Source organism: Meriones unguiculatus, chromosome 9 (genome assembly GCF_030254825.1).
Source record: "Meriones unguiculatus strain TT.TT164.6M chromosome 9, Bangor_MerUng_6.1, whole genome shotgun sequence".
NCBI lineage: Eukaryota > Metazoa > Chordata > Mammalia > Rodentia > Muridae > Meriones > Meriones unguiculatus.
In genome coordinates, this window is record NC_083357.1 from 37,579,929 (window position 1) to 37,593,253 (window position 13,325).

At 37.2% G+C, this 13,325-nt stretch overlaps 1 protein-coding gene across 2 annotated transcripts in view; it reads left to right on the top strand.

The window, feature by feature from the left end:
* Prkdc (protein kinase, DNA-activated, catalytic subunit) overlaps window positions 1-13,325 on the top strand; it is a 203,951-nt gene that overhangs the window by 148,782 nt on the left and 41,844 nt on the right. For both annotated transcript variants that reach the window (XM_060391032.1, XM_060391033.1), the window contains 5 exons: window positions 45-233; window positions 868-1,092; window positions 3,637-3,745; window positions 8,012-8,123; window positions 11,515-11,701. In XM_060391032.1, the coding sequence (XP_060247015.1) occupies window positions 45-233; window positions 868-1,092; window positions 3,637-3,745; window positions 8,012-8,123; window positions 11,515-11,701 (822 nt within the window). The remainder of the gene's footprint in view (window positions 1-44; window positions 234-867; window positions 1,093-3,636; window positions 3,746-8,011; window positions 8,124-11,514; window positions 11,702-13,325) is intronic.

Sequence of the window (13,325 nt, forward strand, 5' to 3'; positions counted from 1 at the left end):
TCAACTCCATAATATAACCCTAACTTTTTTTTTTTTCCTGTCAGGCTTTAAATAAACAGGAGTGGGTTGATGGTGAACCCACAGAAGCTGAGAAGGAGTTTTGGGAGCTGGCATCCCTTGACTGTTACAACAACCTCTCTGAGTGGAAAGTACTTGAGTACTGTTCTGTAGCCAGAATAGGCAGTGAAAACCCTCTAGACCTAAGTAAAATGTGGAGTGAACCATTTTATCAGGTGTGTTGAATTATCCTTCAGTGTCTGAAGTAAATGTTTTAGATGGTCATGTGTTTCCCAGTTTTGTTTTGTTTTTTTTTTTTTAAAAAAAAAAAACCTTTAAACATTTCCAAGATTAAGATGGTAGTTGAGAAGCATTTTGATATTCAAAATGTTAAATTTCATATCATACTTAGCTAGCCATTTCAAAATAAATGGGATGTGTTTTACAGTAGATAATTATCTCTGTGGTGTGACCACATGGAAGAGTATTTGCTATTGTCTCTTGTGCTACTGAGAAGGCAGTCTGCATTATGGCCACCCAAGGAGGCAATTATAGCTCCCTTCTACACCCACGCTGCTAGCTTCCTGTACTGTAATTCCTCAATTTGTGTGCAGTGTACACAGTGTCTCCCAACTTAAAATAGATCACTTTCTTCTATACAAAGTGCCTACATATTTTGTGATCAGAAAATACACCATGTTAGATGAACTTGTTTTTAAATTGTAGTTTTATGTTAGAACATCAAACATCATTATTTTGGTTCTCAATCTTAAACTATAAAATTACTGCAAAGAATATTTCAGGTAGAGAAGAATTGCACTCACTCAGATTGGCTTTCTAAGTCAATAGTGGATTATTGCTGTTCTACAGGAGACCTATCTGCCATATGTGATCCGCAGTAAACTGAAGCTCCTGCTTCAAGGAGAAGGCAACCAGTCTCTGCTAACATTTGTGGATGAAGCCATGCGTAAGGAGCTGCAGCAGACAGTCCTGGAGCTTCAGTATAGTCAAGAGCTGAGTCTCCTTTACATCCTGCAAGATGATATTGACAGAGCCACATACTACATTAAAAATGGCATTCAGATTTTTATGCAGGTAAGGCAGATAGATCTATATGATAGATATGGTTTTTATCATTTTTTAAAGATTTATTTATTTATTTATTTATTATTTATAAATATTCGGCCTGCATCAGATCTCATTACAGATGGTTGTGAGCCACCATGTGGTTGCTGGTATTGAACTCAGGACCTTTGGAAGAACATCCAGTGCTCTTAACCTATGAGCCATCTCTCCAGTCCTTTATCATAGTTTTAAGTGTCAGTAATTTCTTTGTCTGCCTGTCTGTCTGTCACTGTCTCTCTCTCTCTCTCACACACACACACACATGACTAAGTAAAACCTTCTGTGTACTTTCATATAGTACTTGTTCTTTCTTTGGATTCTTCTAATAGTGTTCTTCACTTATCCTTTATCTCAATCTTTTCCCCCACTGTTGTAAATGTTCTACTATTTGTTGTATCTTTAGTTTAATCTTTCTCATACAGTGCAATGTAGAATTTTCTCTGAAATAGTTGTATAAAAGTTTAATTGATTCATGAATAAATGCATAGATTGATCCAATCTCTCTCTGAATTTTTAATGCAGAATGACTTCTCAGTAGCATAAGAGACAACATGAAATATTCTTCCAGGTGATCATACTAGGGAGGTTAATACTTGTTTTAGGATGTGTTCTATTTACTTTGAAAGGACTACCTAAAAGTAGTGTAAGATTTAACACTATAGAATTTGACTGGAAAATCAGATCATGTACCCTATTTATTTTCTGCCCTTTATTCTTTTTTGTTTTCTCAGTTGTGTGTTGGTCTGATTCTTTGTGAAGCACTAAGAGTCTACCAACAGTATTAATCATCGAGACATAGGCATTTACTGCTTCCATTTTTTACCATTTTAAAGTAAATTAATAAACTGACTAGAAAGACTTGGTTTCAAAGCTGGAGAGATGGCTCAGTGGAGAATAGACTTGTTAGCACAAGTACCCATTTCAGATTCCCAGGAGCCATGTAAAACTAGACCTAGTAGCACATATCTGTAACCTCAGCCTGCCTCTGGTGAAATGGCAAATGGAGAACTCTTAGAAGCTCTTACTTCACGTGCTGGTTACAGGGAATCTCAGTTGAGGAAAGTGCCTCTATCAGATTGGTCTATGGTCATATTTGTAGAGCATTTTTGTTATGGTTATTGATGTGGTACCAGCCCACAATATGGTACTAACCTGGGCAGGTGGTCCCAGGTTGTTTAAGAAAGCAAGCTGAACCAGAGTGGTTTTATTTTCATCACCCACATGGCAGTTCACAATTGTCTGTAACCCCAGTTTCAAGGGATCTGACACCCTCACATAAACATACATGCAAGAAGACACCATGCACATAAAAAATAAAAACGGTTCCTATATAAAGAATGAGAAGATTATTACATATTTAATTATTGGATACTTAGTCACCAGGTGGCTTACATGTATATTTCAGGTATGTTGAATTATAAATATTGAGTTGTATTATTTAGGTGAATATTATCTATTCATTGAGTGAATACTTATAATTAAAACTGCTATGTAAAACAATATTTTTCTAGCTAGTTGTTCATTAAAGAAATAATAATATTACTTGAAAAAGGGAGCAGTATACATATGTCCATAGCTTTGAGTTATATGTTAATATTTGGAGGTCTTCATATTTTAATTTGAACTATTTTGGTGTTAGAATTACAGTATATCATGTTTTTTTATTTTTATTTTTATGTTTATTGTGATGAGAAGTTAAACACAATTTGATGTTCACTTTCTGTTAGAACTGCATAAATTAGTCTGCCAAATTAAACTATGGAAGTAAAAAAAAATTTTTTTTAAATAAATAAAAAAAAGGTGAGCATACTATGGGAAACAAGCCAGTAAGCAGCATTCATTTTCTGTGGTCTCTCTCGCAGTTTCTACCTCTAGGTACCTTCTTGGCTTCCTTTGGTAATAGACTGCAATCTGTCAGCGACATAAATCCTTTCCTTCCTGAGTTGCTTTTGGGCATGTGTTTTATTGCAGCAAAAAAGAAGCAAACTAGGACAGTGTAGCTAACCTGCTGTATAGAGCAGCCAGTGAGAGGAAAGCCAGGACTGATAGCCAAGGTCATTGTCTGACCTCCACGCTTGTACCCCGTCATGTTTCCACCCTCACTTACACACATGACTTTGTATTTATTATAAGATGGTATGATTTTTTAAATTTAGTGCAGACTAGGAATGTAACTTGTCGAAGAGTGTTTGCCTACCATGTAAATAGGCCTGGAGTGGATCCTTACTAGGAGAATAGGTAGGTAGATGATAGATGATAGAACAAGGAATATGATAGCTAGATTATACTGATCTTATTGATATAGTTGAACCAAAATGTAATTGAAATCTTAACTTATTTTTTAAATTTAATCTATTTAATAATTGTTTCCAAGGCAGAATTGTTAAGCACTCTGAAACACACTGAATAATTCTTACATTTATAGGGTAGTTGTTATGTTTTTTAAAACTATATGAAAAGTTTTAAGTAGTATATTGCATTTATAACAAGACTAACTTCCTTTTTTTTTTCAAGAATTATTCTAGTATTGATGTCCTCTTATATAAAAGTAAACTCGCCAAATTACAGTCTGTACAGACTTTAGCAGAAATTGAGGAGTTCCTCAACTTTATACGTAAACACGGTAAGTTTTAACTTGTCATTTTTTTTCCTTTCTGATTGTGGAAGGATTTTAGCACCTGAATTTTTGCTTAGTGAAACCAAACAATGTATGGGGTGGAAACTCCATTGGATGTATTCTAAAAATGCACTTTTTGAGGTCACTAGATTAAGTGTTTAAACAGTCAAGCACCATTGTTCGAGGTACTGGAAATACAGAGCCAAATGAAATACTGACTGCTTGAAGTGCTCAGAGTATGATTTTAGGATTGGGACTGCAGGCTCCTTAAGGAGGACCTCAGGTACACTGTAAAAGAGAAAGGCTTGTAGAATCTTCCCCAGAAGATCAGTGTCGTGATAGAGGCCTCACTCTCCAGAGTGGGCATAGACTGGTGAGCCTGAGGAGATAGTCAGTGCAAGGCTTTGGACAATACTACAGATCATGTAGGTCCATGCACCACCAATAGTATATTTTATTCTGTTTCCTTTGAACAGCCATCTAGGAAACTAAAAGAGTACATCATTCTAAAAGTGAAATGTCTTCATTCTAAATCTGTTTCAATTTTCTTTTGAATAGTTAAAAATTATTTATCCAAGGTTTTTCATGCCTTGCTCATTGTTCCCTGTTTTAAATTTTTTTATTTTTTTTAATATTTGTTACAGTTTATTAACTTTGTATCCCAGCTGTATCCCACTCCTTCCTTCCCTCCCAATTCCACCTTCCCTCCCTCATCTCCTCCCTGCCCCTTTCCAAGTCCACTGATAGGAGAGGACCTCCTCCCCTTTCATCTGACCCTGGTTTAACAGGTATCTTCAGGACTGGCTGCAAAGTCGTCCTCTGTGGCCTAGCAGGGCTGCCCCTCCCTTGGAGGGGGGGTTTCAAAGAGCCCACCATTGAGTTTATGTTGGAAATTGTTCCTTTTCCCCCTACTAGGGTACCCACTTGGATACTGTGCTACCATGGGTTACATCTGAGCAGAGGTTCTAGGTTATATCCATATATGGTCCTTGGTTGGAGAAACAGTCTCATAAAATAACCCTGTGCCCAGATATATTTGGTCCTTATGGAGCTCCTGTCCTCTCCAGGTCATATTAATTCCCCCTTCTTTCTTATGATTCCCTGCGCTCTGCCAAAGGTTTGGTTATGAATCTTAGTAAAGATGCTCAAGTACACAACAAGGACATTTGCTCAACCATGTTTGTAGCAGCTTTATTCATAATAGCCAGAAACTGGAAACTACCCAGATGTCCCTCAATTGAAGAATGGATATAGAAATTGTGGTACTTATACATAATGGAATACTACCCAGCAATTAAAAACAAGGAAATCATGAAATTTGCAGGCAAATGGTGGGACCTAGAAAAGATCATCCTGAGTGAGGTATCCCAAAAGCAGAAAGACACACATGGTATATACTCACACATATGGTATATACTCAGCAGTATAGACAAAAAGTTACAAAAATACCATTCATTCTGTGTTATCCCTCTACTATTGGGCATGGAACCTATCTTGAAGTATGGTTGATGTACCTAGTGAGACTCCATTGCGGACAACTTTTTTCCTTTGCAAGAAGTTGTCAGTTACACATAGCTTCTTGCTTAGGAATGGGAGATGATAGCCCCTTCACCCTCTTAGCACTGCAAACCCATTTGACTTGAACCTGTGCAGGCTCTGTGCATGCTGCTGCAGTTTCTGTGAGTTCATATGATTCCCAGTCGTGCTGTCTCTGGAAGATACGCTTATCCTTGGAGTTAGCCATCCCTTCTGGCTCTTCTATCGTCTATTTTACGCAAGTTCTAAGCCTTGTGAGATGTTTGAATACAAACCATTTTTCACTGAGTGTTCTAAATCTCTCAGTCTCTGCACCTTGTTTAACTGTGGGTCTCTGCTTTTGCTCTCAGCTATTGAAAGAGGAAGCTTCTCTAATGACAGATGAGTGAGATACTGACCTATGGGTACAGCAGAATTTCATTAGGAGTCATTTTATTGCTATATTCCTTTAGCAGAACAGTAGCATTTAGTTTCCCCATAGGTCTAAGGTCTATCTCCTTAGTCTCAAGTATTGTGGCCATGTGTTGGAATATAGCAACTCACTCATAGAGTGTGTCTTAAAACCAGTCAGAGTGGCTGGGTACTCCCATACTTTCGTGTCGCAGTTGTACCAGCACAACTCACAAATGGTTCACCATTGTAGGTCACAAGATTCATAGTTGGTTTTTACCTTTCTTTGGTGGGATGCAGAGGACCTTTCCGTACCATGAACACTAGTCAGTAGCAGGTCAAAATTTTAGATACCAGCTAGACTTTTCTGCATTTAATAAGGAATTTAAGTGTTAGCGTCAGCAATAGGGCTTTACCATCAGTTTGTGGAAAGCAGCCAATGGCCTTGGCAGTAATCTAAGATGTTTGGGAATTTCCAGGGGGCACTTTTGGCCAATGACTCAATTGGATGTAACCCATTCCTGGCACTGAAAGTTTCACTTGGTGCCAAAAGGTGGATAGTTGGGACATTATCTCCCCTTATGTGATGACTCCATTTCAATTTCTGTCATATTGTTCTAAGAAGTTTTTACAGTATTAGGTTTCCCTATGCCCCCTCAAATAGCCCTGAGTGTTAGTTGTTCTTCCTCATATTTCTTCCTTTACCCCCTCTAGCCTCCCTCTCCCTGTTTGACATCCCATTCCAGTCTGGGTCCCTCCAAGCCCATCTACCTATAACTATATATTCTATTTCCCCTTCTATGGAGATTCCCTCACCCCTAGTCTCTTACTCTATACCTAACTTCTGTAGTTACGCAGTTGTAACCTCTTTATCAAAGACTTAACAGCTAACGTGCACATGTAAGTAAATTCATGCCATATTTGTCTTTCTATGTCTCAGTTATCTCACTCAGGATTTTCTAGCTCCATCCATTTATTGTAAATTTTATGATTTTTATTTTTTAACAGCTGAGTAATATTTTGTTGTGTGAATGTACTACATTTTCTTTATCTGTTCATCCATTGATGGACCTCCGGCTAATATGAAAAGAGCAACAGTGAACATGGTTAAGCAAATGTCTCAGTAGTAAAGCCTGAGAGCAGTATAGCTGGATCTTGAGGTACATCTTCTCCCAGCTTCCTGAGGACCTATCAGCGATTTCCATAGTGACTCTATAAACTTGCACTCCCACCAGCAATGGATTAGTGTTTCTCTTACTCTGTATCCTAACCAGCATGAACTGTCATTTGTTCTGTTAATCATAGCCATTGTGACAGGTATAAGATGAAATCTAAAGGTAGTTTTAATTTTCATTTCTGTGATAACTAAGGATACTGAACATTTCTTTGTTTTTCAGCCATTTGTATTTCATCTTATAAGAACTCTGCTTAGTTTAAAAATTTTTTAATTATTTAACAACTTTATGAGATGTACAGTTTTCTTCCTATTTTATAGAGGCCTACGGGTTAATTACATTGTATAAGGTGGTGCAGTTAAAGGTGGTAAGTTAAAGATGCCAACCCAGGGCTATCTGAGCTAAGTTGATATTTCTAAGTTCTGCTTCCCAACCAAAGAAAGAGAAAGTCAAGGCTTTAAACATTACCAGTGTGAGATTTCAAAATCATGAGGATTATTCTGAAGCTAGATTGTTTTAGCTATTAGCAATGTGCCTGCATGGTCCAGACCTGAGATATGTTTGCTAATTAGGTACAAAACCGCTATTGTTTCAGAGACCACATTTGGACTTCAAGAAGATACAACATAACCTATGGAAGCATTTAGTTTTCAGTGTTTTCTAAGTGAATATAAAAAGATTTGTATATGTTTATTTTCCCTTTTTTTTTATTGTGAAGTGATGTAGTTTACATTTCAGCGTGTATTACATTTTCTATAGTGACATGTATTCCTTTTGTGAGTGAAAGACAAGACAAAGTGTCTGAGTTTTTTGTTATTGTATGTTATTTGTTCTTAATTTGCTGGGGTTTTTCCTTGTTTATTATTGTTTTTCCTTATTTTTTTGTTATTTTGTTTCTATTTTGTTTTTTTGAGACAGGGTTTCTCTGTGTAATTTTGGCTGTCTTGGAACTCACTGTGTAAACTAGGCTGACCTCGAACTCAGGGATCTGCCTATCTCTGCCTCCCAAATGCTGGGATTAAAGGTGTACACACCAATACCAGACTGTATTTTTCAATTTTTAAAAAATAAGGAATTTGAGTTAGGTTTTTGTTTACTAAACTGCGTCTACTCTGCAAGTTCTTCTTGTTATTCAGCTGTGAATATAATCAGTCTCCAATATTATTTTTAGGTGATTTATCATCCCTGGGCCCCTTTAGGAGACTTCTAAAAACCTGGACAAGCAGATACCCAGATGCTTTGACAGACCCAATGCACATCTGGGATGACATCATCACAAATCGGTAGGATATGGTCTTATTGAGCCAAATGAGGATTCTTTTTCAGAATTGCCAGCATGGAGGTTCTTTGAAACCAAAGCTTATAAAAATAAGCCTGGCATCTTACACTGATCACCTATATAATCTGTTCTAACAAAACTTCATGTCTGCAGTGTCTTCTTCACCCACATTTCTTCTAAGAGGTCCTTGCTGTCAACCAGCTGTGGCTGAAAGCACTGGCTATGACAGGGCAACCCTTCATCTGCTCCTCTTTTACAGTAGACAGGTAGACAAATGCTGGATTCTTTTTTGTTCTGGCTTTAAGACTTGTGTTTTTAACAGATACCCTTTTGCTTCCTACTTCCCAAATATGGTTGTGGTTAGTTTCCAGTTCTGAGTTCATGTTCTTATTCTTTCCAAACCTTACCCTATGTTATCTAGAGGGTGATACATCCCTATACTCAGGAAAGGGGCCATGGAATCAGAGGTTGTCAATTATTTGTGAACTGTTCTAACCCAAGAATAGCCACACAAACCACTCAGATTCTGGTCAGGGAAGTTTGTGTTATATATTTTCCCTACTCTATCCTCATTTTCTGGAATTCTATCTACATATTTGTCAGACATTGCGATACTGTTTCATGGGTCCTTGAATCTGTTTATTTTTGCGGTTTTTTTTTCCCCCTTTTCAGATTGAATTTATTTGTTCTGTTCGGTCTCTAAGTTTGCTACCATTTTCCTCCATCTTCTAATTTAGTTTAAGTATTTTATTTTCCCATTTTAAATTTACTTTTTCTGGTTTTTTTGTTTTGTTTTGTTGTTTGTTTGTTTGTTTGTTTGTTTACTGAGAAGCCTCTCATTTTTATGTGAATTTTCTTTCTCTTTTGCTTTTGTTGTTTTTGAGACATGGTCTCTCTGTGTGGTCCTGGCTAGCCTGAAACTCTTTGTGGAGATTAGGCTGGCCTTGATGTCACAGAGATCTGCAGACTTCTGTCTCCTGAGTGTTAGAGTTAAAGGTGTTTGCTGTTATGCCCAGCTTTCTTGTTATCATATTTTTTTAAAGTATGTGAGTGTGGAAACCTGCAGATTCCAAAGGCTGTTGTGAGCTGTTTAACCTAGGTGCAAAGAACTAGTTCCCATGGAAGGTGTTATGTGCTCTTGACTACAGAGTTAGCTCTCCAGTCCACTCACATGTGTTTTTTTTTTTTTATGTCTTGGAGCATATTTAAAGTGATTATTCTGACTTGTATGTTTGTTGACTCTTTCCTACTGATAATCCTTTTATTTTCCTGATTTTTTTTTTTAAATCAGTTGTGGGTTGTATCTTGGATTTGTGAATATTCTCTTGTACACTCTGGTTTTTGTATGATTGTCAGGAGACTACACTAGGATTAGAGACCAAGGAGGATATGCCTTGTTCAAGGTCCAGTCATCAGCCTTCTATGCGTGGTTCTGATTCTATCCTTCACTGTTTGCTTGTGTGTGGAATTCTGTGCACAGCTCTTACAGACCCATCTATGGCCACACCCCTTCAGCAGCCCCTACGTGCTTCATGTGCCTAAATCCCTTTCCAAGGTCTTTTGGACAGCATCTCAGGCCATAACACTCCCACATCGACCCAAAGCACCAAGCACTGTCTCATATGGCAAAATAGAAAAAGAAAAAAAAAAAAACGTAAAAGCAAGAAAGTCATTCGAGTCTTTCTTTCAAGCTTTACTTCCCTGCATGTCCACCCTGTTTCTTTTAATTATTTTCTACTCGGGAATTTTATTTTGAATTTTGCAGTTTCTAGACAACACAGGGAGGCTGCAAGGGACTCCTAATGCCATCCCAGGATCAATTGTTATTTATGGCAAAGGCAGTTTTCTTTTAGGCCCTGCCTCCCCCTTCTACTGTGGTAAAACTCCCACTCCACTTCTGTCCCCTCTGGTCCCTGAAATTGGATTAATTCCTCCTTAGCTAGGAGAGCCCATCTCATGAGTGCTTATGCCTCCTTACCCAATTTCTGATCAAGTACTCATTTTGTAGGACTTGTTATCTATAATTGTGATTTAAAGCAATGAAAGATTAAAAATGATAGTAGCATTCGGAGGAGGGAGGCAGGATGAACTGGCATGCGGCCAGGAGTGCTGATTAGTGAAATAAGGATAGAAGCAGCTCCATGGAGGTTTCCAGAAAAAGAAGGATCATACAGGTAGATAAGAGGCATACTAGTTTGGCTGACCATAATGTCGCTAAGAAAATTGGAGGAAGCTGGTGTACTGGTTTATGCCTCTAGTCCCAGTTATTTAAGCAGATGAAGGATTACTTTAACCTATAAGTTTAAGACCATCTGAATTTATAGCAAGACTCCAACTCCCTGAAAAATAAGGAGGAGGAAAAAGAAGACAAGAAAAAATTAGACCCTAGATGAACAACTGGAAGTTCCTTGATTGTGATAAGGAATAAACTTTGTATGTTATAACACTTTTGTCAGTGCTACTGATATTAATGTAAAATATATCACTTAAAATATATTTAAGTTCTAAATATAATGCATGCATGTGTAAATTTATATACAATTTTTATTTTATGAATTTTATGAAATTATATATAAATTACAATTTGTATACATGGTAGCTCACACCTAGAACCCCAACACTGAGGAGGCAGAAGCAAGAAGATCTTGCAAGTTTGATTTCAGCCTAGTCTACATACCAAGTTCAAGACCAGCCAGGGCTACATATTGAGCTTCTGTCCTAAAAACAAATTTAAAAATCTCCCAATTATAAAAATGATTATTTCTATTTGAGTGTTAAAAAAAAAATCCCCATGGATGGAGAATAATTAAAAGATACAGAATCCATGTGCTGGGAAATCAAACTTGGGACAGATGTAGTTTAAATTTTTTCAATGTTTTCTTTTCTCAGGCAGAGTCTCGCTTGACACAGTAACCAAGACTGTGTAGTCTGCGGTGACTCACAGTGTGAGCCAGGCTGGCCTGAGACTTGTGCGGATTTTTCTTCCTTCCTTTCTTTTGTTTCTTTCATTCTGAGATTATAGTTATGGATCACCATGTCCAGACTCATCAGTGATTGTTTATAACCTTGTTACTTTACATTTTTGTCTCTGGGAACAGGACCTTAGATTAGAGATACAATGACATAAATGGCTTTTGATCTAAGATACAATGTGTTATCCATTCCTTTAGAGAGAAACTTTCAAATTTGAATACTTTATATTGTGGAAATGGAGACACTGAATGAAATCTAGATAAGTCTGTTGAACTACCTTTGGTAATATTTCAAGAGTATATTAAATGGAGAAAAATCTAATCCTTCAGTTCTGTGTTGTGATGCTGTGCAGTCTCTTCTCAGACATGAGGGCAGCTTTCATGACTCAAACATTGAAGCTCATTTTTTATTGTTTTATACAGCTGCTTCTTTCTCAATAAAATAGAGGAGAGACTGACTGCTCTTTCACATGATCCCAGCATGAATGTGGATGAGGATGAAGATTCCATTGACAGAGAAGTGTCTGAGCCACAGGAAGATGTTCATTCCATGATCCAGAGCTGCAGGTTCACCATGAAAATGAAGATGATAGAAAGTGCATGGAAGCAGGTACATTCACTATCTGTTCTCCTCTGTGGCTCATTGAGAACTTCCTGAACTAACTTTTTTCTTAAATTCCTCTAAAACATGAACCTTAAAAATAATTATTTGATTTATTTATTCTTTTTATAAGGAAGTAATTTTGGAAGCTAGGTTTTATTTGTAGCTCAGTGGTAGAACACTTACTGACCAAAGTCCTGGGTTCTACATCCAACAGTTAGAGGATAAATAAGTTTGAGGAAACACTATAAATTATCCACAAAGCCTCACGTGTTTATTAAAAACCTATTTATTATTTGAAAATATGTATTTTCTATTATTTAAAAAGCAAATAAAATGTAATGCCAGATTTATATAATTTAGAAAAATCAATCTTTGATGGTTACAGTTGTTAGGTTTAGTTTGTTGATAATAAGATCTTATGTCTATCTTGCTTAAAAATTATACATTCATTAAAATATAAGTTATATTTTAATATATTCAGCTTGATATTTAAATGGATATTTAATCCATTTGTTGACTGCTATTATAAACCCTTTTACAACCCCTAGTCTAATAGAAATAATTATTCTATTGTATCAGTTTAAATGCTCATTTATATATTCTTCCCTTTGGGGCATATTAGGAACAGCTAACAAAGAACAGAGAACAAAATGAATTTATCAGTCATAGTAATTAAGTCCTCTGAAAGACTGGTGTTAGGGATATCTCAAGCACTTCTGTTGTGGTCTGCCTCTCCCCCTCAGCTCTCTCCTGCACTGTGTTTATGTGTACTGGTACACTATAGTTCTGACAGTGGCAGGCTTGCCCTCGGAATTGGAAATGGCTACAGGTATGTCACTGTACTCCTTCCACAACAAATCTTTCTGGACTGAAAGCACTTTCCCTTTGACATCTTCTTCAGGAGAAAGAAAACCTTCTTTCAAAAGGCTTCATCATTGTCTTCCAGGGCCTAGCTTCATTCTGACTGCAGCAGGAGATGCATATCCAAAATCTAAATAAGCTGCATGTTATACAGAGAAGTCCAGAATGCTGGTCCTCAAGGGACGGGCAATAAATATTTCCCACTGCTGCCCAGGTGGAGTGTAACAAATGGAAGAACGAGGAAGCAGAGAACGAGTACATGATTGAGAGATCTTGTGAAGAACACTGAACTAACTCTCTGTGTGATACTTGCTTTTCTTTAGCATTTTTGACAGTATATTTGCAAGGAAATGATGCAATACCAATACTATTAGGGATAGAGAAAAAAATACAGTGCAGACTTAAAGATCACAAGAAACCATTGTTTTATTTATAGAAGCAGTGAAAGTCCAGTTTGAGTTTTGATTCCTTTTTCTTGTCAAGCCCTTCACTGTATACCAGGGAGTGCTTTGTGGAGCCCACAGATGAACAATTATGACACTGGTGATAAGAACTTAAAGACTGTGGCACTGGAGGTGCACTTTATTCTTGGGAACAGAGAAAACCTCCTGGAAATTTTGTCTAATTGGAAACTATAGGCAAGAGGTCAAAACAGGATTTACTTGAGTTTAAGAATTTAGTGTGGTGGTGGTGGGGTTGGTGGTTGCTAGGTAAAAGGCGAAGTCCTGTGCCTCACTCCTAAGGGAAAAGGTGATCTCTGTCTTATAAG